The 23,672-nt window shown below is 36.8% G+C and overlaps 1 protein-coding gene across 1 annotated transcript in view; it reads right to left on the bottom strand.

Moving 5' to 3' along the window:
• Cdk6 (cyclin dependent kinase 6) overlaps positions 1-23,672 on the bottom strand; it is a 207,078-nt gene that overhangs the window by 154,684 nt on the left and 28,722 nt on the right. Inside the window, exon 2 of the mRNA XM_074064745.1 lies at positions 2,159-2,294. Within this exon, the coding sequence (XP_073920846.1) occupies positions 2,159-2,294 (136 nt within the window). The remainder of the gene's footprint in view (positions 1-2,158; positions 2,295-23,672) is intronic.

The following is a 23,672-nucleotide window of genomic DNA, read 5'->3' as shown; positions in this document are numbered from 1 at the left end:
CAAAAAAAAACCTCACAAAAATCTTCTCACAAGTCCTTTCAAAAACTTCTGATAACAACCCCATCCCACCCAATTCTGGCTCAGACATTCCTCGACTCCTTCCCTCTACCACACTTTGGTGACCCCCGCCCCATCTGTTCCTCTTCCTGCCCTGCTTGTCCCTCCATCCCACTCTGGAGAATCTCCCCAGTCCTCTTCATGTCTACTTCGGTCTGATTAAGCTTCAGTCTAATGTATTGCTCTGGCATATCAATCATTTCAACTGCATAGATTCCATGTAGCAACCTCTCATAATCTAGGAGGATGTAACATGAAGCTCAAAAAAAAAAAAATCCACGAAGATGGCAGTGCATGTCATAAATAAATGGCTACTTTGTCTTGCTGTCTATTGTTTTTTTTTAAAAAAAAAGACACTCCTCAAATAACTTTTAAATTAGAAATGTATCCAAAAATAGCTGGTGATTATTTGGGGAGTCTATTTTTAAAGCAATTTTGAAATAATTATATCTGAAGAAAACTTGATAATAATTTTTTTTTTTTTTTTGCTAAGAGTTGGGTTTGAACTTGCTCTTCACACTTGCAAAGCAGACACTCCACCATTTGGATCATATCTCCAGTGCATTTTGCTCTGGTTATTGTGACTAGAGCAACTATTTAACCTGGCTGGTCCTGAACCACAATCATCTCAACTCTCTGCCTCCCAAGCAGCTAGGATTACAGGCCACCAGAACCTGGCTCTTGGCAGTGTATCTTATTTATTGAGAACCTATGCGTGCAGATCATTGTGTATGGCATAGTCAGGATACAAAGATGAATACAAAGACAAGCTACGTACCTAAGTAATCACAACTGAAGGAAGAGAACACAATGAAGAAGCAGAAACGTGTAGAACAAGTGTTATAAGGCTATCAAAGCGGATCACACGGTATCTGGGTGGCCTTGAAAGATCTGAGGCAGATAGTTGGTGGAAGGGATTGAAAAAAAATTGTGAGAAACAGAATGTCACAAAGGTGGGAAATCACAGATCACACTAAGAGCACTGTCATTAGTCCATGCTGGTCAGAAAACAGGGTAAGTAAAAACAGTGCTCTGCATGCTGAACATGCTGGGGTTTGTGACAAACTCATGAAGGCAAGGAATGAAACCACAGAAATGGAACAAATGCCAGAGGAAAAAGAGAGGCAAAAAGAGGAAAGCCAAGAACTGGAGGTCTACTGCTCAGGAAGAAATGGAACAACTGCTGAGTATCATATTCTCAGCCACTGTTCATCTAATCAAATGAATAAACCACTCATTACCTTAAACTCTAAATGTATCGGTGTCTGGGAACTTTTAGCTATCACTCAAAGGCATTTCCTATTCTGTTGACGATACACTACTTCCATGGTTTAACTCCTACATAAAACTGAATTCTGTAATTCATTTCTAAACAATAAAAGAGAAGTCAGGAAGTCTGTTTAACTCTAATTCACACAGACAAAAAGGCCTTCGTGAAAACCTGTGCATGAGGTGCACAGACCTCACAGATCTACTGGAAATTCAGGTAAGACCAATAAAACTTTATAGGCAGCTTTTCCCATCAGACTTAAAGAAAGAAGAAAACTGGTGAATACTCTGCATACCACTTGCTGACCTTGGAGGGCAAAACAGTGCCTTTTAATCATCTTTGAATCGCAACACTTCAGTGTATTACTTGACACTTAGGCTTCAGATAAACATTTTATGAATGAGAAAAGGTAGAGACAGTACTGGTGAAACAACCAGTAATTCAGATTTACATAAAAAAGGTACGTCCTAGATTCAATTATAATACAGTGTGCTCACAAATGATCTCTCAAATTGTATTCTTAGAAACCGTGAGCCACCACAGAAGACTAAACTATATTCTCTATGCTGTATTTCTAAAGTTAGGGCCAGATAATATATACAAATAGATATTTTAAAATAATTTCAATAGGCAATATTTCACTTTACTTCAAAATTAATGACCTAGAATATATAAAATATTCTTTGAATATTTTACTTAATTGATATTTTAAACTACATACTGAATTGCAAAAGCTCTAATTTTGGCAATTTTCATAAGGAATGCCACTGTTCAGTATGTAGACTTATAATAGTGGGCTCCCTGATCAGGCAGAAAGAAGATTCTCAGTACCTTTATGGTCTCAGTAGGCACTCCAGGCTCTGGAACTTTATCCAAGTAAGTGGTCAAGTCTTGATCAACATGTTCAAACACTAGTGTTAGTTTGGTTTCTCTGTCTGTTCGTGACACTGTGCACACATCAAACAACCTAGAAGGAAAAAGAAGGAGATTAAGTAGAGGGAAATAAGCAAAGAACTAACCTGTATGTCTTACACATATATCTCAATTTTATCACACGATAGTGTAGAAGGACCAGCATATACCACTCCTGTGATCATATGTGAACACAACTAATGGAATCTGATACTTTAATATTAATATGCAAGTTTAGAAGAGGAGGACATGAGCACTTGCTTAAGCAGAGAGAACATTCACAGTAACAAAGGCAAAGCAACATGGCGGGAGGACAAGACCCCTTTGCTTAGACTTTCCTGAAGCTAAGATCTGAGATCTCCATCTACGGATGGAGACAGTTTTAAACTTGTAGTCCAGGCAAAATATGCTTCTTCTTAGCTCACAGTTTGAGAATTATTAGAGAAAAATTAAACATTCTTTGGAGATTCTGGACTCTGCCAATGAAGATAGGAAAGGAATTTAAGGTGCCATGACCATGCCTGTGAACACAATGATGATGAAATATGGAGAATTTTACTCTCAGACAGCCTTCTTAATGCTGATGAATAACATGACTGCCCTGCTCACGGCATAAATTCTTAATTAGTTCTGACATTCCAAATATGTTAATCCACATTGTGACACGTTTAAAATGCTTTTTAAATTTATTTTTAATTGACAGATAGTAATTGTATGTACTTACGGGGTACAATGTAATATTCTGATATACTGCTTAACTATTATATAGAATCTGACTAAGGCACTAAGAATTTTTAAATTGCTGAAAGAGTAGATTTTACTTTTTTTTTTTTTGGTGGTACTGGGGTTTGAACTCAGGGTCTCATGTCTGTTAGGCAGGCACTCTACCTCTTGAGCCACTCCGCCAGCAGTAAGAGCAGATTTTAAATGTTTTCAGAAATCACAAAAAATGTTAAGTATGTAATACAGTAGATTTGTTAGTTTGATTAAGTCATACTTCAATGTAAATGCTGTGAAATTTTAAAATTTCTTTTGAAATAAAAAAACAGACTATATTGTCCTTCAAAGATAAAAACACAGATTAATAAACATTATAATTAAGTTTGGATCAGTAAATCCAGTTTTTCCCATAAAATCTTAGAACAAATTCACATTTTAAGTTTTTGTTTTGTTTTTTCCCTAAAAAAGTGATCTTTCAGTAGTCAAAAGAATCTTCAAGCCCAGGGACAAAACATCCTTTAGTTTTAACTATAGCACGCTCCCTGGCATAGGGATTCTCAGCAAATGTTTGAAGAATTAAATAAATCAGCTATATAAAGAAGCTGTGAATGGATGTCTTGATAACAATGTGTTATAAACACTGAAAAGAAGCAAATAAAGTACTATTCAAATTCTTTTTTTCATTTAAACAATTGAATAAACACCCTCTTCAAACAAACTAATTGTGGATGTGTACAAAGCCCAATTACTAAAATGCAGGGTTCACTCTCACTTGTCCAGTTTGTGTATTATTTTAATTAAATTTTAAGGCCTAGTTGGTTTACCATGCTACCCTACTATATTTCTGGGCTATCTGGGCCCCCCAACATTTGGTATTTCTCAGTGAATCTAAACTAAGTTTTAATAGAATCTAAAGACCACTGTAATTAATTTAAATCTCATGGGGCAAACAACAAAATGCCAACAACTATATAAGCCTCTCAGCCACAGCCAAACTACTATTTAATAATGGGCAGTTTGAGGTGCATTCTACAACAATATTAAAATTGACCAACCAACTCAGCATTCTTCTCACATCTATATACTTACAAATATTTTTACATTTTAATACTTACTTCTAAGCTTAATACCTTTTCCCTAATGTGACTCATTCTGGAAAATTATTTTGAAGCATAAATTCCTATTTATAACTTCATTAAAGATAGTGTCGTGAATCATATAAATCCCATACAAAAAGCATAATTGCTGTCATGCACAGGTTTATACTTGGGAAGTTTATCAACAGCTCTTTGAACTTGATAATTTGAGGTAACTACTAGTTATTCATAGGTTCATGGACTGCACTTTTTCCTTTCTTTGAATGAAAAAGAGTCTGACCCAAGCTCCTTTAAATCGGTGGCTTCTATTTTTGCAATAAGACAGCAATGAAACAAAACTAGCATATACTAAAATCAAATACAAATCAAATCAAATACAAAGAAAGAAAATAGAATATACTATGCCCTTTATAGCTGTACTTCTCAAACATTACCTTAAAAACCTTTCCCATTTTTATAAACACATTTCCTGAATGGAAAAATACACTGCTCATTATTGTCTGTGTTGAACAATGACTTTAGCAACTCTAGTACTCAGTCGCACTTTTAGCTTCTTTAATATAAACATAGATTAGAGAGAGATTATATAGGTATAGATACAGATTTCATATATATTAAACTAAAAGTGCAATATATGCAACATTTTGGTAATTTCCAAAAGATAAAATATTTTGATGGGGACATAACACTGCTGAATCAAAAGGTTATGTGTTCCCCAAACCGTTGTCTTAGGAGTTACCTAACAGCCCTGGCAGTACACTATATTGCTTCATCTTACTGAACCGTTTTTTAAGCTCTCTTTGCATGACACAATACATGAATAACATCAAGTTGATTTTCTCAAAGTTATATAATATTAAAATTAGCTGATGCTACTTACAGAATTTCTCCTTAGAAATTCAGAACCAGCATTGAGGGAAGTAAATGCCCTGAGAGTACCTCTAAGGCACCTCTTCCCTTTTTCACTCTAATGCTGGCCATTGACAACCTACAGACTCATTACCTCTGGGAAAATACTGCTCTCCACTAAAATATGAAATTTTGTTTGAGTTAATTGTTTAGAAAATACCACTGTAATAAAAGTTAACAGTTATGTTAGTCATAATGGGCAGAAAATGCATTTTAAGTCAACAGTTGTTAAGTATTAATCTTAGAAATTTTAGAACATAGTATTTGTGATGGTTTTCCATATGTCTGCCTTTAGAATGATCCCAAATCAAATAATAGTTATTTTGGTGGGAAATATGATGTAGATACTTGAATATTGAGAAAGGATTTCACAAACACAAAAAGCAATTGAGCTAAACAAGAACTGAAATGCCCAATATTTGGTTGGAGGTTCATCTGTAAAATATTATATAAATCAATGAGAAATGTGGCTAGGCTGCCTATAGTCCTTACACTTAGAAAACAATAGAGCAAGACAGGTCTGAACACTTGAACATAAACACTGGAAAGTAACTTCTACTCCATGATTCCTCTTGACCAACATTGTATATGACTTTCTAAAACTGTTTTTAATAAGTTTTTTTTTGCTAGCTATTCAGTACACCAACAAAAAATATCATTTTACTGACTACACTTTCAGTGCAGTTCTACAAGGAAACTGTAATCATACTGTATGAATATGAAAAAATATCTCTCAGATGACCTTCAGAGGAAAACTGCCACTCAATATTTACCCACTAGAGCTTCATGTAATACGATCCAAGTGAATGCCGATTCAAAAAGTAGGAAGAAAAAGTGGTTCTCAGTATTTACTAAGGCTGTACATTGAGTTTAGCTGTGTAAATGCAATCCAAAAGGCAGATAGGCCGTTATCATTGCACAGTGAAGTCAGCCAAGCCCTAACTATTCATAAAGCACGTTCTCTTGCTGTCTGTTGCCCTGACCCTCCAGCTGCAGGGCAGAGAACAAACTCTGCAGTCCAGCACAGTGCTCAGCTCTCCAGCTGTCCCAGTGATGTAATTATGTCATAACAAAATATCTCCCTGAATTAACTCTGCATCGTACCTATTGTAATTCTGAATGACTGCTTCCTGTTCATGTTCTCAGTTTAACTTGCTAGCCAGCGTCTATTGCATAGGTGAGCTGCCTTCATCTAATGGATGGGATTATATCCAATAGGTTTGGGATTTCCAAAGATTACAATTTACAAGTCTCCCAACCAACATGCTTTATAAACACAATCCCTGCCTTTCTCTTGTGGTTACAATAGAAGAGAAAGATGCATTATTTGCTGTGATTACACTTTGATCTGTTACACAAAGATCTATGAGGATTTTTTTCCTGTTAGTATGTTTTTAAGGTTATGTCTGACACTGCTGCCTTAGTGCCACAACAGAATTTTATTTGAACTAGAGCCATTATTTGCAACAGGGAAGATTTTTTCTTCTGTATCTAATCTCCTCGGAAGTCTAGAAAGCACATTCTATAGGTATGGCTTGTATGTACCAAGCTGATGTTCACTAGCCCTATACCACTGGACACTGGCCAGGGTATACTCTTTTTGCTCATTAAGGACTGTGTGTATACAAATTCTCCATCAACACTAAATGACAGAGTTCCATAGTATTGGCCACCAACAATAATAAGAATGCTGCTAGAAGATAAGCAGCATCCCACAACATTTATCAAAATCAACCATGTGCAGATGCTATACTCAGTTTTAGAATCTGCAACAGACATAAGACAGGTATTGTCTTTAAGAGCTTTATTATCTGGGCTGGGGGCAAAGTTCAAGTGCTACAGCATTGCCTAGCAAGTAGGAGGTACTGGGTTCAATTCATAGTACCACCAAAAAAAAAAAAAAGGAGGAAGGAGGGAAGAGGAGGGGGGGGGGAGTATAGCTTTATTATCTAGCTGTGGGATAGAATACTTAAAAATACAAATAATTATATACACCTACGTGCTAGTATGAGATAAAACACCACGTGCAACTTGTCTCATTAGAATGAATTCATTCTACATCTTATCACAGTAGACTACGGTGTCCCTCTTTCTCCAGCATCCATTTACCTCTTCTGGAAGCCATACTCTCCCTTACTTTTTGTTGAGAAGTCACTCCTGCCCCATATTCATCCAATATAGTTTTGAGGATAGAGACCCAGCAATGGCATGTGACCAACCCTGGATAAACAGAGTGACAACGATTAAGGGATGGACAGGACCATGAGGTCAGTCCCAGGAATTTTGCTAGAACTTCTGGGAGAGTAAAGCTTCTTTATTCTAGGATTACCAAATTGGCAAGGCATAAACCTGCAGCTGCTGGTGGCTGTCTTTGCCACCACTTTAGTAAGCCTATCACAGAATGCAGCCAACACAGAGGAGAGCCTAGAGGCAAGAGATTCTAGGTGACCTTGGTTAAGAACTGTGTGCCTGACCCACACACTGGATCTATTAGTTACCTGAGCCAGTGAAGTCTATTTTTGCCCACCCACTTTGAGTGGGGTTTTCACTACTTGCAACAAAAATTTGTCCTAAGACATCTATAAATATTTTGAAATAATTAAATAACTTCAAAACATCAACATTTGACCGCAACTATGTTCTAAATGGTTGACAAAATGAGTTAAGTTCAAGCATACTGGTCGCAATAGTGTCCCCTATGAGAATGTACCAGTCATCTGACTTTAAGTGATTCCTCCATTTGCATGTCTTTAGGGTAAAAGGAGATGACAGCACTAGACCAGATGAATCTCTCTAGAGGCTTTAAGGAGCCATGAGGCTTCCTTCCAGGATTCCAGGGACATTTTATGGAGAAAAAGCTGACAAAGGAGGAAGACAGACAGGCAAGCTCATCTCAGACAGGCATATGAAACCTACAACAGGAAAGGACTCAAAGGGTAAGAGGAAGTGAGGAGGGAAAGAAAGTCCTTAAGAATGACATAAAGATAAGAGCTGAATTAATTTAAAAGGTTGAGTTAAATGCTCAAAGGCATATTCTCCTAAAACCCTCAATGAAACAATGCCCTTTTCATTGGCTGTAAGTGAAAAGTGGAAATGCATAGATATGTAAGATTCACAATAACTCTAAATAAAGCAGGGAGAGCCATTGTGTTCATAACCTGACAAGGGAATGCAAAGCTATGTTTTTTGTTTACGAAATCGTTTTACTCCCACAAGCTTAAAAAGAATGTTCATAAGAAAGTTTCAGTCCATCGTCTTTCAGTTCATCTTTAGAGTTGCTATAATCTAGTTTCGGCTTCTATTTACATGCACCTGGCAACTGTAGCTGAGTGAGTTAATATCTTTTGGATCTGTTAACCAAAAACTGTTTCACAGATGAAATGGGAATCCCCTAAACTGGGAGAGTTTACAAGATGCTACTTGCACTACAGTAAATACTGAAAATAAAGCAAACAGTGAAATTTGTGTATATGGAAACACTCCTGCTCATGGTCAGCAGCAAAATTGGTGTGCTACTAGTCAAGCCCCAAGCAAGTTATTTGATGGCTCAATGAGTATCTGAGATGCCTACATACCCCTCTGCTTGTATGTACCTACCATGAATTCTTGAAATGGATAGTAAGTAACAGAATTGAGACTTCTTCCAAAGGCCTCTCCTACAGCCAACACTAGCCCTGCTCATCCATTATCAAACACAGTTCTTCAAACTGCTAATGGATTTGATCTGGAGTAAAGGCAGAGGGAATAATGAGGCTGTAGCCTTACTCTGTTATGCTAACTACATGCTACCATGGGAAAAAAAAAACATTACTTTAGATCTGAAACAAATAAGAAGTATCATAAAAACATTTGTGTCCTGTAGGGAAGAGAATGGTAACAGAAGCAAAATATTTGATTAGTGAACTCTGAGTCATCACCTGGATCATTATCTCCCTGAAGCAAAAGGAAAACACAGGCAGCCAAACAATGGTGAGGTGGTGCTTCTGATAAAAGTCCAGTGCTGACACAAAACAGTTTTGGAGTTCAAAAAGAACATAAAGCCAATTTTATCAAAGAAAAAACCTTCCAATTGAGGAAATTAGACACTATTCTGTCTAAATTAGAATAAACACCAATTCACCAACCGCTCCAGAATGGGATGTCACCTTTTTACCTCTTGAGGTAACAGTTTCCGTATAGAACAGTTAACTTCCACCAAACACTTCACACAGACATATTGGTCAAAACAAGGTCCCAAGAAGAGCGAATGGACAAGAGATCGCTAAACTTCAGGCACCTGGTGAGAAGGCGGGGAGAAGGACCCTAGGCAAAACTCTATAAGCAGGGGAGAGATTACAGGTTAGTCAACCAAAGGTAACCTTAAATTGCATGCACGTGTTCAAACTTTTGCTTATTCTTTTCTTTATTAAAAGAAACTCACGGCACCCAGTACAGTGTCTGACCCACAGCAGGCAATCAATAAATGTTTACTGAACAAAAGAAAATTTCCAAAATTGTAACAGGAAAGTCAGGAGCAAAGCAGAAGAGAAGATCCTTAGAGATGTCACCAGGAAAGCATGGGACTCTCAGTAAATCAGATTTTCTAACTGATGTTAAGTGAAGACTAAGACACTATTACTATATTGTACTTATTAGTTCATATACATTTGTTTGCTCCCTATCTACTAGCTAGTTCTACATATTTTGATTTTTTAAATCCTCACAAACACACACTGTAAACAAATGTTCATTCCACCATCATTCGTAACAGCTAAAAAGTGAAAACAACCTAAGTGCTCATTAACTGATGAATGGAGAAACAACCTGTGGTATACCCATATAATAGAATCTTATTTAGTAATAAAAACTGAAAGAATATGAATACATGCTATGACATGGATAATCCTTGAAAAGATTATGCTAAGTAAAAGAAGCTATTCATGAAAGGCTGCACCATTCCATTTAAATAACATGTGCAGAAACAGGCAGATTCAGAGGCAGAAAGTAGATTAGTAATGGCCTAGGGTGTGCAGGTAGGCAAAGGAATGGGGACTGAATACTAGTGAGTATTGGGTTTCTTTCTAGGATGATGAAAATGTTCTAAATTCAGATCACTGCACAACTTAGTAAATGTACTAAAAATCACTTACCTGCATATTTAACACAAGTGAATTTTATGGTATGTAAATTATATCTCAATAGAGCTGTTTAAAAACAAGCAAACAAGGGCTGGGGATAATGGCACACACCTGTAATCCCAGCTACTCAGGAGGTGAAGGTAGCAGGATGGTGGTTCCAGGCCAGCCTGGGCAAAAGTGTGAGACCCTATCAAAAACTAACTGAAGCAGAAAGGGCTGGGGGCATGGCTCAAGTGATTTGCCTAGTAAGATGGAGGTTGAGTTCAAAAACCTCAGTACCACCAAAAACAAACAAACAAACGAAAGAACAGAATAATAACTTTTTTAAAAAAGCAAACAAAAGAAACAGCAGCAGAGAGGTTAAATATGGCCCCGGCAGAAGCTCCTTTCCTAACCTCGCCTGTTCTACCTCTCTCTGCAGCACAGTAGACACTGTAGACAGGCACTGTGGGGATAGCAAATTTGGAGATCCAGTATGTACTCTACATGCTGGGCTGAAGAAAATGTTCAGAAAACCCTGAAGACTGTTGATCTCCAACCTCTTATATTCTTCCCTGACAAGTTAGAAAAATGACACAATTTACCCAACAGGACTCAAAAAAGATACTGTGATCTCAAGAACATATGAGTTAAGTGATACTTTTAAAAGCAAAGCGAACAGTTTTGGCTTCAGCCAGACAGTGTGTGGAACATTTTGGACAACTTTCAACATTTAGTTCTCTTTCCATTTGTGACCTGTAAAGGCCCTGTTCTCCAGCTTGGGCCTCTCTTGAGGAAAAATGATAGAACAGCCAAAACTAGGCAGCCATCTGTGCTGAAGACTGTCTGCACGGTCTTAGGAGAAAACCAACCAAGCTTTCCCTACGCTGTAAGCCAAAACACTTTCCTCATCACACCCTTACTAGGTGAGTAAATTTATTCCAGCACGACTCACTCAGGTATTTATCTCATGAAACAACCATTAAAGTGAGTTCCTTTTAAAGTGACACCAATAACAATTAGCGGATGAGAAAATGTTAAACCTTAGTAGTAACTTAAAAAAAAGAAATGAAAAATTCAGTGATATGGTATTAAAAACCCTTCAAATGGGGCTTAAATTATCACCATTTTTCTCTGATGATTAAACCACGCAGCATTTGTGAGGATTTGTGAAAATGGGCCCACAACACTGTGGGACTTCAAATTGATAAAACATCTGTCTGGATACAGAGACATACTCTATGTAGCTCTTAAAAATGATGCTACAGATCCAATATTTATTGAACATGGAAAGGCATTCATAATACATCATTAAAAGAAAATGCAGGTTTCAGTGAGTGTATACAGTATGATTCCACACACGTAAACAAAATACTACAAGGATGAGACAAGATGCCACACATGGCTTTCTCTAGGTGATGAAATTATGAAATTTCTGTTTTCTGCTATTTGCTTATCGGGTCCCTCTGAAGTGCAAACCTATTAATTTTTAATAGGAAAAAAAATCTGTAGGTTGAGGGTTTAGCTCATTAGCACATACATCTAGCATGTATAAAGCCGTATTCAATTCCCCCCCACACACACACACAGAAAGAGAAAGAGAAAGAAAAAAGAAAAAAGAAAAAAAGTTAGGTGCAGTGGTTCACATCTGTTAATCCCAGCTACTTGGAAGGTAGAGATCAGGAGAACTGAGGTTTGAGGATAGCTTAGTCAAAAAGTTAGCAAAACTGCATTTCAATAATCCAGGCGTGGTGGCCAGCTACTCAGGAGGTGGTAGGTAGGAGGATCTCAGGCAAAAAGGTGAGACCCACCTGAAAAATAACTTGTAAAAGGGGCTAGAGACATTGCTCAAGTGATAAAGAGCATGCCTAGCAACCATGGGACCCTCAGTCCAAAAACTCCACTACTGCTGGACACCAGTGGCTCACACCTAATCCTAGCTACTCAGGAGGCAGAGATCAGGAGGGATCATAGTTCAAAGCCAGCCTGGGTAAACAGTTTGTGAGACCCTATCTCAAAAATATCCATCACAAAAAAAGGTCTGGTGGAGCTGCTTAAGGTGTAGGCCCTGAGTTCAAACACCTGGAACTGCGCAAACAAAATAAAACAAAACAAAAAACAGTAGTATCCAAAAAAAAAAAAAAAATCACTATTTTAAAAACGAGAATTATTAAGGATTGTTTTCTCATGCAAGTTTTCTTCCTCCTACCCCTCTGTCCTTTTGTTTGTTCAACTTGCTCCTCTAAATTAATCAGAACATCTTAATCATCAATCCTGACAATTTAGTTTTTAAAATTAAGTATGTGAACAATGGAAATTCTTATTTTCCCAACTTGGTGTAAATGTAAAAAAGAATACAGGAGAAATGAAATTTTTTTTTCTGATACCTGGCTAGAAGTACAAAAGTTACCATGAAACAAAAGAAAAAAAGCAATGTGTAGCTCACAAAATATTTAAATTACTCTAATGTTCTAAATATGAACCAACGAAAAATCCTGCAGGGAAGAGTTAGGGACTTTTATGATTACAGGGAGCTGTAGAGAGTCCCTCGTGCTGTAGAGCTGTTTCACAAATGAGAAAACATGGGCAAAGTGAGATGAAAGCGGGATGGAAAGCAAAGTGAATTCATGAGACACCTGAGATCACAGTGTCTCTTCTAATATAACAAGGTACAAGCAACCAAAATAACTAGAACACGTGTTCTAAAAAAGGTCCTCACAGAAATTAACATCTAACATCTTATATTTTTAAATTAGATCTATTCCAGCAAAACTTCCAGGAACTATTGTGTTAAGAATTGAGACAAATTGTGTAAGTATATTTTAAGGACATTAATGATAAACTATACGAAAAGATCAGAAAACAGTTACAGCCAAAAAAGGTAAAAGAACTGTTATTTCTACCCACAGCTTAAGCTTAAGAATCTAAAGCTGAGTTCTTTTGTTCAGGGTGTAAAAACTTGTAAAAATTAAAGTATGATTTGATATATTTTCATGAGCCAACTTTATTTTTGAATTTGATCTTTGCTCTAGGAATATTCCAGACAATAAGGTAAATATTTCACGGTATTAGTATAATCAAAAACTAAGAAGGATTTGTAAATGTAGCTGCAACTATGTATTTCTTCCAAGACAAAGTTCTTTTGCAAAGAATCACAGAACCTTACCCTGGGAATCTACTGAGCAGATCATGTAGGTACTCCGCATTAGTGACTATTTTGGGTACCTGATTTCTCATTCATCATAAGTCCCTAAATTATTTTGTAAAATTAAAATTTTAATGGACTTCTTGTAGTACTCACTGGAACATTTCCTTGACTTTTTAAGCATGATACTACTGATTAAACGCCACTGGTAGGTGACTGGTGGTTATTACGATTACCATAAGTTATTATAATTTGTGTGAAGTCCTGAGTTCAAACCCCAGTCCCACTGCCTAAAAAAGTTATCATAATTTAATTGAGCACCATTATTATGATCATTTATTTGAGGGCTTACTAGATGAAGATGAGGCAAAAAGATCCACATTCATTTAGATACATTATAATCAAATCATTAAAAGACAAAACAAAGAATCTTGAAATTACAAGGTAAGCAGATCATGTACAACAGACATTTATTTTTTTTTTTTTTCATTTTTCTTTTATTATTCATATGTGCATACAAGGCTTGGTTCATTTCTCCCCCCTGCCCCCACCCCCTCCCTTACCACCCACTCCACCCCCTCCCGCTCCCCCCCTCAATACCCAGCAGAAACTATTTTGCCCTTATCTCTAATTTTGTTGTAGAGAGAGTATAAGCAATAATAGGAAGGAACAAGGGGTTTTGCTGGTTGAGATAAGGATAGCTATACAGGGCATTGACTCACATTGATTTCCTGTGCGTGGGTGTTACCTTCTAGGTTAATTCTTTTTGATCTAACCTTTTCTCTAGTTCCTGGTCCCCTTTTCCTATTGGCCTCAGTTGTTTTAAGGTATCTGCTTTAGTTTCTCTGCGTTAAGGGCAACAAATGCTAGCTAGTTTTTTAGGTGTCTTACCTATCCTCACCCCTCCCTTGTGTGCTCTTGCTTTTATCATGTGCTCAAAGTCCAATCCCCTTGTTGTGTTTGCCCTTGATCTAATGTCCACATATGAGGGAGAACATACGATTTTTGGTCTTTTGAGCCAGGCTAACCTCACTCAGAATGATGTTCTCCAATTCCATCCATTTACCAGCGAATGATAACATTTCGTTCTTCTTCATGGCTGCATAAAATTCCATTGTGTATAGATACCACATTTTCTTAATCCATTCATCAGTGCTGGGGCATCTTGGCTGTTTCCATAACTTGGCTATTGTGAATAGTGCCGCAATAAACATGGATGTGCAGGTGCCTCTGGAGTAACAGTCTTTTGGGTATATCCCCAAGAGTGGTATTGCTGGATCAAATGGTAGATCGATGTCCAGCTTTTTAAGTAGCCTCCAAATTTTTTTCCAGAGTGGTTGTACTAGTCTACATTCCCACCAACAGTGTAAGAGGGTTCCTTTTTCCCCACATCCTCGCCAACACCTACAACAGACATTTAGATGATTACTACTATCAAAACCAGAGCAGAAGGCAGTGGGTGACAATTTTTAAGGTACTTGAAGAAAAAACTGTCGACCACATGAAGAAATAAAGGTAACTAAGTATGTGGGTAAATATAAATCACTATGACTTTATTTGGTCTGTAACTCTTTTTTTTCCTATATGATTTAAAAGAGATATGACAACTTGCAACATGACAAATTGCAAACTTATGTTAATGGACACACAATGCATAAAGATGTAGTCTGTGATAATAACCACATAAAGAAGAAGGAAAATGCATATACTATTAAGCTAAATTAGTGTTAATTCAACCCAGATTGTTTTAAGTTTAAGATGATAATTGTAATCTTCAGGATAACCACTAAGAAATTCTTTGTTTTGAAACTGACTTCAAATTCTGTCCTAAGGAATTTTTTTTTTTTTTAAACATCCATCCTATCATTTAAGAGTACCTGTCATGAGCCTGGACAGCACCAGGGACTCCATATAGGTAAATTTATTAAATCCTATCAATGATACAAAAAAGTGTGCATTATTCTTATTTTATGGATGAAGACATTAAGATTCAGAAGAGAAAATGCACAGAACCAGAGTTGGTATCAGAAAACTTCATAGGCCTCTCTCTCCCCCTCCTTGGTCTGGACCTTCAACAGCTGGAGTTTCACGGTCCTATTCTCTTCTCACCTAATGAGCCACCATATAATCAACAACAGGTAATTATCTCCTTAAGATCACAGCTTCAAAGTGCACCTAAGAGCTAGCAATGCTGCAATCTGTCCCTCCAACATAGTTCTCTCTCCAAACTCTACATCCAGTTTTAACTTGGACAACACTTCAACCAACATTCTGAATACCTCTGTGATAGACGTCACCCCTCAGGTGAATCATACCATCATCAAAACATCTATCTAAGCCCACACATCATCCAGTAGTCCTAGATCCCAACATTTCCACATATACCCAATTTCACCCCCCTAAATATTTCTATATCCACTGCTACTTAGCTCATGTACTTGTGTCTGCTGTCTAGTCTTCTATAGAGGCCCTTTCTCCTGCTTCCCTGCTTGTGGAGACTCCTATACTTACCCTCACTGTAACCAATGAAATTTCTACACTACACAACTGATCATAACCTTGAATAAATGCATTTAACAACAAATATTTATTAAGCATTAATTTTCTAAGCATTATATCACATGCTAGAGAAAGATCAAAGGAGAAAAACAAATGTTCTAAGTGGTTCAAAGTCTAGCAGGGAAGGCAGATATAAGAAGATGAAAATCAACTACCCTATAAATGTTGAGATGTGTATATATCTTAAAATACAATACATATATGGTATTTTAAGAGATAAAATGGCCGGGGCTGTCATCCAACCTAGACATGTAGGAAAAAGTCTGCAGAAGAAACAACAGTTAAGCTGTCTTAGAATGTCAGAAGTTACCTAAAAAAGTGGCAAAGAAAGGGTGCTTGAAACCAAGAGAAAGTGGGAGCAAGGACACAGCAAATCCCTCTAGAGAATAAACCCTGCATACTGCAAAAAGTTTTATCCTCTAGAAAATGGGTATCTACATTTTAATTTTCAAATAGCTCAATCTGATGGCATGGGTAAGAGGGGAATCGTGGCAAGAAGACCAAAAAGGAGCCTGTTGCTGCAGTAGTACAAGGCAAATAAAGAGGGCCTGTCCTAAGGAACTGGCAGCAAGGACGGAGAGGAGAGTACAGATTCCAGAAATATTTAGGAGGTTGACTTGGCAGGACTTGCTAAGTGTCTGAATGTGGCGGGGGTGGAGGGATGGGAAAGGAGAAGCAGCCAAGGATGACTCACAGGCTTTTGACATTGGGGACTTGGTGCCACCCCATGAGATACAGCAGTGTTCCCAAGACCTTTGGTTTTCAGAGAACTGTAAACTTTCCAACAACTTTAGAGCTCTGACCGAAAGTTGCCAACTAAAGGCATAAAAATATACTCTACCATCTACTATCAACATCATTTCATAAAGAAAACACATTTTAACACCCTAAACAGGAATAGATGTAGCTTTCTGAAAAATTCACCACAGGACTCTTATTTTTCTAATTGCATCACAGGTGATGAAAAATTGATACAAGATCTCAGACAAACACTGTGAAACCCTGAGATAGAGATGTAGGAGAATAAGTTGATTCAGCAGTAAGGTGATGAGTTGAAGGCAGGTGAATACATAATGCTTGTCTTCACTAACTCCCAGACTTATAGGTGCAACTATCCCATATATCTTAAAGGTTGTAAAAGAAAGTTCAAGAGTTGCTGGAGGCCCTTTAGAAGAGGCATTCGACTGTGCCCAGCGGGGAAGTGGCTGGGGAGCTGAGTCTCAAAGGATGGTCTGGAATTTGCCAGATAAACAAAGGAAGCTTGGTATGGTCCTGGCAGAAGGGACAGTATGTCCAAAGGCATGTAGGTACACAAGAAAAGTCATATTTGGGGAATTGTGGATAGTTTGGCATGACTTGGCAATTATCTTGGAAAATGGCAAGAGAAGAGCTGGAAAAGTACACAGAAACAATATTATAATGAGTTTGGTAATGCGGGTTAAGAAGTCTAGAAGTTATTTTATGGCACGGGAAAGAGCCAAAGGATTTTATGGCAGGCATTGCTATGGGTAGATGTGCTACTTGGAAATACCACTCTGGCTGCAGAATGGAAGCTGGCAAATACAACTGGAGGTGAGGAAAGCAAGTAGGCAATGTCTGCAAAAGCCCAGGCAACAAGCGAGACCCTATCTCAAAAATAACCAAAACACAAAGGGCTGGAGGCATGGCTCAAGTAGCAGAGTGTGCCTGCCTTAAAAGTTTGAAGTCCTGAGTTCAAACCCCAGTACCACCAAAAAAAAAAAAAAAGATGAGGTTGAGCCCCAACCTCAGAACATACACAAAAATCAAAGTAGAGTATAAACGTAAGTGTAAAAGCTAAAAGAAAAAACACAGGAATAAATCTCTGTGAACCTGGGTTTGGTAACACCATCTTAGAAATGATAGAAAAAGCACAAGCAAGAGAAAAAGAGATAAATCAGATTCATCAAGATTAAAAAATGTTCGTTCATTTTTATGAAATGGCCAAATAGAAAGTAGATTAGTGACTTCCTAGAACAAGGGAAAAAGGGAACTGGAGAAAAATGGATGTGTTTCTTCTAGGGAGTGAAAAGTTTCTAAAATTAAGATTGGTAACAATAGTTGCATAACTCTGTGAACATACTGAAAACACTGAATGGTCCTCTTTAAATGGGTGGGTTATAAGGCGTGTCAACTGTGTCTCACCAAAGTTTCACCACTGCGTATTTCTGTGACGAACTAGGACCTTCATAACCTTGCCGTACTACCACTCCAGCCTTGTCTTTTATTTACTAGTCCTACGCATCCTGAAACATATGTAGCTCCTGGCTTTTGTGCTGTATCTCAACACAAGCTGTCACCAGCGCCTAGAAAGTCCTTTTCTCCTCTGTCCATCTGATGACCTCTACTCATCCTCAAAGGTTCTGTCCTGGGTAAACATTCTCCATGACCCTAATTTGTCCCCCTCCCATCCTCCCGTTCCCAGAGCCAGAACTCCTCTGTGTTACCACAGCATACCTGACTCACTGGAGGCACTCGGCCATGACTGCTGAATGAATAAATAAATGAATAAAAAACATTCAATTGTCTTATAAGCGTGTGCACTGTATTTTTGGAAACAGCTTGTGCCAAGTCTGATAAATTAAGTGGAGATCAGGCTGAGTAATATTCTTCTGGGTCCAAAAAGAGGTGTGATAATAAAGTAAAGATGTTGATTTTTTTTTTTTTTTGGTTGGCTTGTGAAACAGTTCTGAAGACAATTCCAAAAGAGTCTGAAAATGTTTTGCTCAATTAGAATAGAGCTAGAAACACTGGACTGCCTCTCATGGGATAAGATTTATTTGGTCATATAAGTTCTAGTGTGGCTTTTTTTTGTTTGTTTGTTTGTTTTCCTTTGTCTCATTATTTTCACATGATATTAGGCAATTGTCTTTTTATTAAACATACTCTATTATGTAAGGAGCAAATCTTTGAATAAGTTATCCCCACTTTTCCCTCATATGCCTTTTTATCCTCAATAAGCATATTACCATGCTAAAGAAATATTTTATTATCGGAAGGGTGTTTTTGCTTATTTCCAGAGAGAAGCAATTTGCTACTCTTTAATTTAAGCCTACCCTTAAATCCAAGGAACGTTTGGCTCACGAAAGGAAAAACAAGGTCCAGAATCTATTAACTTGTGATCCACAGCTTTCAAAGCAATTTATATTCAGTATACATTTGTGTTCATTTAGCTGTCAGAGTAAACCCTAAATCCCTGGTTGATCTTGCCAGTACAAAAGTATACTTAGATCAAAGCTAGGTCACAAAATGTTTTAGAATGATAATATGATTCACTCTTCCAACATTTTGAGAAATGTTCAGGGAACTACAGAAAGTTTCCTAAAGGACAGACTTCGTACTATAAATCACACCCTATGTAGGCCTCCATGAGATGTGAACTTAGGGTGCCATCAAAACAACAGAAGAAACTGACATGTGCCACAGCATACAGTCAATCACACTGTTTCCTCCAAGTCTAAATCTTGATACACAAATAAGCCTATCTGTGTTTAAATGTCCTTCAAAGATATTGTCCTATTGTCTAAATAAAAGTAACAGATACTTTAACCACCTTTTCTTATGTCAGAATTTTACAGATTTTTAACAGTATATATGAGGAATTGGCAGATATAGAGATTCAATTCAAGCATTAGTCTAAAAGTACATCGCTGCTAATATCAACTACTAGTGTTTCTTAGCTCTTCTCAGGATGTCACTGTACCCAAACTACCGTTTTGTCTTACATATAAGAGCTTGTGAGTTTAAGATCACTCTCTGCCGAATACTCACTGAAACTAAGATGGGAAATTGTAAACACATACAGCACTGCTATCCAATAGAGAACAAAGCCAACATCACCAGCAGCTGAAATTAATTTGAAAAAGTTCTCTCCCTCAAAAAAAAAAAGAATTTCACTTAGAATATTTCATTTTTGAAATGAACAATAGATTTTTGAAAAAACAAGTTTAAGAGTAAGTATATTTATACAATTTTTTAAAGTTATAGACATGTGGATATTTAATCACTACCCTCTTGACTTGTATTAGTTTGTTAGAAGTAAAATAAAAGTAAACTTGTTACATACCTCTAGGAAATTAGTTTTTAGTGTACTGAACATTACTTGGATAAACAGATACAAAGGTGTCCATAAGCAGGACATGGAACACATAACATGAAGGGCAAATTCTAAGACTAAAGGAGGTAAAATGAGTATGCAGGTGATAAGGATGAGCTTTAGCATACAAGGCTCAAGAAACCATCATCACTCTAAACCTAACAAGGGGAGGCTGTGATGGCAATTAACAGACCTAATGCAACCAATCAAATTGTGCTTTTACAAAAAGCATGTATTTTATCTATATAAAGCAAAATCTGGAAAGATACAATTTGGCATTGTGGCTTGGTCCTGTCATAGATAAGTGAGTTTGTATGACAAATGAAACGTTTTCCCCTATAGCTAAAATGGATGTATTGAGCACCAAAGCTTGAGGTCACCAGAAATCAACAGCTCCACACGCACAATGCAACTGTCCCACTATAATCTGGCTTTTTCATTGATAAGTATGCAAAGAAAGACAATGCCTTGGTTGGCAAATCCAAGTACATTTACAAAGTTCAGCTTTTACTGGAAGACATTAACATTTTAGTTCAAACCTCAGTTTCTTGTGAGGTTGGCAGGACTGTGTCATCCTGGTCTCTCAGTCCCTCTAGGGATACTAATAAATTTGGGTTTCCAGCATTTAATGCCAGGCAGATCTTGGAACATGGCAAGTACACCACAGAATTGGCTCCCCATTTGTGGGCAGTCAGCCATCATCCTGACTGACTCCAGAAAGGCAACAGTGCTTACCTTGACCTTAAGACACACCTTTTCTTTACACTGTAATAGAATGTTTCTCCATTTTGACTCAACTCCTACAACTTTTAAACTGCAAGAATAAGGACAGTACCTCAGGACATGTTTACCCAGGTTTGTTAGAAGAACTTCTGAAGAGATTATCTCTTGGGCAGCAGGGAAGAGCACTTTTAGAAAAAGCTAATTCTTAGACTAGTTTTTATTGAATTGTTTTGGTTATGAATTGTACCGTGGGATGGCAATGGCTGGAGGGCATAGATGAGATACAGTCATAGCAAAATCCCCCTTTGACTTTGTCAAACACCAACTTGCCCTCCACTGTCTTATCTGTCAGGCAACAATGGGTTCCTGGATATCATCGATGTGCTATGCGCTAGAGATACTGGAAGTTACTGGAATTACTGTTCTAGGGAAGCCACTGTAGGTGATGAATAATTCTTTCACAAGTACGTGATGGTGGTAATAAGATTGAAAATGACTTTTCCTGAAAGATGACTTGAATTTTCAAGTGAATTCTGTCAACATGTTACAGAGAATTTTGGGAATTCAAAACCCAAAGTTGTCCTATTTGTCTGACGTAAGACTAAACAAAACCATTTATTAATAAAAAGCAGAGAAAACAGTGCCAAAATCTTTGTATATTTTAGCACATAATATATTTATCTTCTTCCAAGTGAATGGCATGCAAACTGTTTCTAATTCAAAGAAAGACAAAGGAAAAAACTGTTTAGGTAGAACAATGTTCAGTAAGTCATAGCTGGATGATCTAATGAAATTACTTTAAAATGTCAAATATCAAAACACTGTCATCAAATCTCTTCTTTGCATTTTAACTGTAAGTTAACCTTTTGATGAAAAAGGAATTTAAAAACTGTAGCTGTGGGGGTGGGGGGAGGTGGCACAAACAATGTATATACATGTAAGTAAATGTGAAAAAAGGAAATAACTCTTATGGCAGCAAAAAAAGTACTCCATATCTAAGAATCTTAGTGTAAAATCCTGACATATTTTGAAAATTCACTTTAGAAATGTTTTGTAGACTTTTTTTTATTATATAAATGATAGCTAAACACAAAATGAATTTAACAGGAACTTAAAAAAAAAAAAACTGTAGCTGTGTTTTAGGAAAAGTTTGCCTGACTTTTACCTAAGCCCAATTAAACACAATGATTTATACAGACTAGGTATGTTAAAAGTTCTTAGTTTTTATAAAATAACTTATCCTAAGAAATTTTAAATGTCTACATAACAGTGAATGAATCCACTCTTGGCATGTACCAAAAATCTGTGTGTGTGTGTGTGTGTGTGTGTGTGTGCTCTACACAATAAACAACACAAGAAAGAAAACTACTAACATCTAAGTAAACTCACCTTATGATTTACCCCAGGCAGAGTAGAGCTTGAGAAATGTTAAATGTTCAATTAAAGATTAGTTGTGAGATGGCAAAACTTATTGCTTACTTTTATTTTTAATTATGTATTCATATTTTTATTTATGTATGAAGTTATGTTTTACAGTATGAGGCTGCCCTTCACCCATCTTTTTATAGTCTATAAAGTCCCTGTTTACTGAATGAAGAAGAGTCTCTCTAGGGCTAAGGGAACACACTCTGGATTCATGTTCAAGTCTTCCTTGTCTTTAACATCTGACTCTTTTTCCTACAAGCTTTCTGCCTAACTCCAGACACTTCCAACAGCATTTACAGAGGACTCCCAACTCCTCCTCGCTTTCCACACATGGTCTTTCCTTACAGAAAATAAAATTAAAGCCACTCATCCTCCTATGGATCTTTTGTCCCTCATGATTCATTGACCCTAGGGAAACTGGAATATGCCAGAACCAATGTCCCAGTCTTTTCAGAAAAAAGATACTGAAGAAGCAAGTTTTTGTATTGGGATATACCACAAACTCTTGTATATATCCAAACTGTCATTCTGAGAGTAGAAAAAGGAGAAAATTACCGAGGCTTACGTAATTTTCCATCTGTCAAACAGGGTACCTTCATCATTTTGTCTGAAGCCCAATAGTTACTAAATGATGGAGTAAAAAGCCTTAATAAAGCTTCCAAATGTGTTTTACTTTTATAGACATTCTAAGATCTGGAAGCATCTACTTAATATGAATTATGTGGAAAAAGTGTTATTAAAACTATTAAAATGTTTTCTTTGTACTAAAAATATAAAAAATGGACATCACTTTCAAAATTAGCTAACAATGACATTTTAGAATCAGCTATAAATTCCACTGACTTTATTTTGTTTGGGGGTGGGAGAAAACTTAACTTGTAATAGGAAGTCCTTTCTTTAAACAACAGAAATAAGCCTTTATATAAAGGGATATTTCTGATGTTTCTAAGAAATGAACTAGAATAATTATTGCCTTCAAAGATGCTTTTATAAGCGACTTGTATAAACAAACCCCTTTGTTTACCATTTGAAATTATAAAAACATGGAATTTTAAAGCTAGAGGTCATCTAGCTATAGACCTTCTTTTTGAAAAAGAGGAAACTGAGTCAGGGAATGGTTAAGGTGACCTAACCAGGATCATTCTGTGAACTTTCTCTCCATTACACTACTCTGCCATGGAATGCAGCAAAGGTACTTCCCAAAATTAAATATAAGAAGGAAAACATATCGTTCTTATGCCTTAAAACTTGTCAAGTATTCTTCAAGGTACCTTTCAAAATATTTGGTAAAACAGAAGGCTGTATGTTTCATTATTCTAATATAAATAGCAATCCTTGTAGAGGAATTCCAGTTTATTAAAAACTTGACCGAAAGTTTCAATTTGTCCTTCTGGAACAGCAAATACCTCTCCTTTTCTAAAATCATGAGCAATTTTGCATCCAACATTAACAGAATTCTCTCTACCACCATCCATTATTACCCAAAAGATAATCTGAATTTAAAAAGTGCCTGTTTATTACACAAGCAGCTATTATACATCTTTCTACCTGTCAGACTATTCTGGTTTGTGTACATAGCTGCAGTTCCCACCATTTAGGAATTTATAATGTGTGTTCAGTTCCTCTATTTAGAAATGCACTGTGT

This window comes from Castor canadensis, chromosome 2, assembly GCF_047511655.1.
Source record: "Castor canadensis chromosome 2, mCasCan1.hap1v2, whole genome shotgun sequence".
NCBI classification, from domain to species: Eukaryota; Metazoa; Chordata; class Mammalia; order Rodentia; family Castoridae; genus Castor; species Castor canadensis.
This window is presented reverse-complemented; position numbering and strand designations above follow the sequence as displayed.